The sequence below is a fragment of the Acanthisitta chloris genome, unplaced genomic scaffold, assembly GCF_000695815.1.
Source record: "Acanthisitta chloris isolate BGI_N310 unplaced genomic scaffold, ASM69581v1 scaffold11941, whole genome shotgun sequence".
Classification (NCBI taxonomy): Eukaryota; Metazoa; Chordata; class Aves; order Passeriformes; family Acanthisittidae; genus Acanthisitta; species Acanthisitta chloris.
In genome coordinates this window covers 1,101-4,281 of record NW_008656741.1, presented here as the reverse complement: position 1 = coordinate 4,281, position 3,181 = coordinate 1,101, and the positions used below count along the sequence as shown (strand labels likewise).

The 3,181-nt window shown below is 38.7% G+C and overlaps 1 protein-coding gene across 1 annotated transcript in view; it reads right to left on the bottom strand.

Moving 5' to 3' along the window:
- Positions 1-2,690, bottom strand: part of LOC103811478 (protein unc-79 homolog) — a gene marked incomplete at its 5' end in the record, with an annotated part of 31,676 nt that extends 28,986 nt beyond the window's left edge. Inside the window, 3 exons of the mRNA XM_009084453.1 lie at positions 1,129-1,214; positions 1,299-1,411; positions 2,652-2,690. Of these exons, the coding sequence (XP_009082701.1) occupies positions 1,129-1,214; positions 1,299-1,411; positions 2,652-2,690 (238 nt within the window). The remainder of the gene's footprint in view (positions 1-1,128; positions 1,215-1,298; positions 1,412-2,651) is intronic.
- Positions 2,691-3,181: the final 491 nt, after the last annotated feature.

Below are 3,181 nucleotides of genomic sequence, written 5' to 3'. Positions count from 1 at the left end.
AGGGAATTTGAACTGTACATGTGGCAGTTAGTCCACTTCCTAAAGCATTGAGCAAAAGATTTTGAGCCAAAATGTTATATAAGCAGGGTCCTAACTCATAATCTGCCCAGGCTGACATAGCAGTAAAAAAAGCAGAACACAAAGTATTCACCAGCGAATTTCCCATGTTTTCCTTTGGACAGTTTTAAAGAAGATATGTTCATTAATGTTCAGTAGATCATGTATGGGTTTTTTGGGTTCTCTTCCAGGGTAATTTGACCTCATTAATGTATTCAAGTACATGAATGGGAAGTGGCAGGATAATGGGGCCAGATTCTTCTCACTTGTGGAAACCAATAAAACAAGAGGCAACAGGCAAAAACTGATACACAAGAAGTTCTACCTGAATACAAGGAAGTTCCTTTACTGTGTGAGTCACTGAGCACTGAACAGATTGCCCAGAAAGGTCATGGATTCTCCCTCACTGGAGATATTCAAGAACTGTCTGGACACAATCCTGAGCCATGTGCTCTAGGGTGGCCCTGCTGGAGCAGGGAGGTTGGACCAGATGACCCACTGTGGTCCCTTCCAACCTAACTGATTCTGTGATTCTGGAAGGCCTGAGAAGACATGACCAGTTTTAAAGTGATGTCAACATCTTGTGTGAAGCAACTGCCATGTTCTTGGAAGAGCAAGACAGATGCAAGTTCTAGTGGGAGCATAAAATAGAAACAAGCCAACTGCATAGAAGGCAGTCAGTGAAAGACAGCCAATAGGTCTTTGGAGTACTTAATTAAGGGAAACTGTCATCAGATAAAAGGAAGAAGGAGAACCAAGATGTATAAGCAGAAATCTTCCTGAAAACTAAAAACAGTGCTGGGGGAAGGAATGGACCACACTACCAATGTGTAGGATAGCTCCAGGAGCTGGTCTGATCTTAAGAAAAAAAACCAACAAACAAGCAATCAGTGAGAGCAAAGCCCAGAAGGAAAATGGTGAGGACAGCCTTATTGTTTCCAGGGAGCACAAAACAAAAATTCACATTGCTTTTGATGATGAAAGTTTGAACTTGAATGAGGAGAAATGATCCAATATGCCTGATAATGCCTACAAAACTAGCACCATTAACATAGGCAATTGTCAACATACCTCTAAGAGCTGGCTCAGAGCAGCGATGGAACTCAGCTCACTGAAGTCCATAAGAGATGTGGCCAAGGTGCGTAAAAAACTTCCATCTGAAATTCAAACAACATTTTTGCTTTGGCTGTTCATGCAGAGGAAACAAAGGGTCAGAACTGTGCACATGTATCACACATTACCTTTAATAATGCTCTGGAAGAGCTGAGGGAAGATGCCATTGGGAGCCAACTGATGGAAAACACAACGGAGGAACTGCTTGGCCACACCTGCAGCATTTCCAGGGATCATCATGCTGAAAGGAAGGGAAGGGAAAAGAGGAAGAAAAATCTGCATTACAGATGAAACATTTCTCAAGGCTGACTACATGGAGGAAATAAAGATGATATAATGCTCTGGAAGAGCTGAGGGAAGATGCCATTGGGAGCCAACTGATGGAAAACACAACGGAGGAACTGCTTGGCCACACCTGCAGCATTTCCAGGGATCATCATGCTGAAAGGAAGGGAAGGGAAAAGAGGAAGAAAAATCTGCATTACAGATGAAACATTTCTCAAGGCTGACTACATGGAGGAAATAAAGATGATACTTTTTAATCTGCATTACAGATGAAACATTTCTCGAGGCTGACTACACGGAGGAAATAAAGATGATGTTATTCTTTTTAACTATGGAAGTGTTCAGCTATGTGTGAGACAGTCACAAGCAGAACTGTCCTGACATCAAAAAAAAGTTTAGTATGTTGATTTTATGACTTCAGCTCAACTATGAAGAGCTTAAAAGGTTATGTACACATACCTAAAGTACTTGTCTCAATAAATAGTTGCATTTTTCCAGATTCTCCATGTAGTTTAATTTGTGAGACATCTGAGTTTGAAATATAACCCTGCTCTCATCTTTTGTATTTCAGTGACACAGGATAAGGTTCTTGGCTTTACCATAAAACACATGAACAATAGGTAAACATAAACATTATAATATTCATTTGCCTCTTGCAGTTTCCTTCAAGAGATGAAGTACTTCCTAATCACTTATAAACGAATGATGTTCTTTAAAAAGCTAAAGCATCATCTATTTACTCATAAACTGCACATTTTAGCATGCTCTAGGGCTTCTCAAAATGAATTAATCCTATTCAGCATCTGATTTACATAATGAGACATTACTACCAGGGATTCTCCATGGCCAAGGATGACTCACTTGATTGAACATATGGAGATAGTTTATCAAGACAAATACTGAACACAGAACAAGCAAGAAAAAGCTGCACTGAAATTGTGAAAACCAGACAGCATCTTTTAATTCTGTCTGAATTGGAGCATTTTTCAAGTTTAATACATATGAATATTTATTCCTGTTCATCTTCAGAACACATGAGATCTTTGAAACAAGTGGGAAAAGGCAGTTTCTTCCTTTTATTCACAAATGTTAAATAAAACTTTTTAGAAGTTAAATTTAATTGATTTCAGGGCCAGGGAGGATGGTGCTTTAGATTAATTGTTTCATTTTCGTCAAGGTGTCCTTTGCTGCCATACCTTTCTGCTTGACTAGAAAAACTGGTACTTGATGCCAACCTGGAATAAAAATAAAAAAGTATGCTTTTTATTGTGTTTCATTTTTAAGAACACCAAGAAAACATCATTTTAAATAAACAATAAACAAGAATTAGAGAAAACATTTAAAGTGCAACCAGAAATATCTTCTGAATACCACTGAAATTCAGTTAAAACATGACATATAAGCACTATTCAGTCTTGCAGTCTCACTAATACTTAACAGCTCTAAAGACAAACCTACTTGCCTCCCTCTACTAGCATAAAGATAATGAAGTCAAGTTATTTCCTTGCATGCACATCATAGATGATTACTAGGGGTTTTTAGAGGGAAAAAAAAGTTTGCCAGATGCTGCCTACTGACTGAATTGTTTCTGATTCACACAGCAACACAGACAAAGCCAAAATTCTCTGCTTGGCAGCCTGAAGTGAGGCTTCTAGTTCCAGACTTTGGCACCTAAATAACTGGCCTAATTTCAGAAACACTAAGTACCTATGAGCTCTTACAAAGT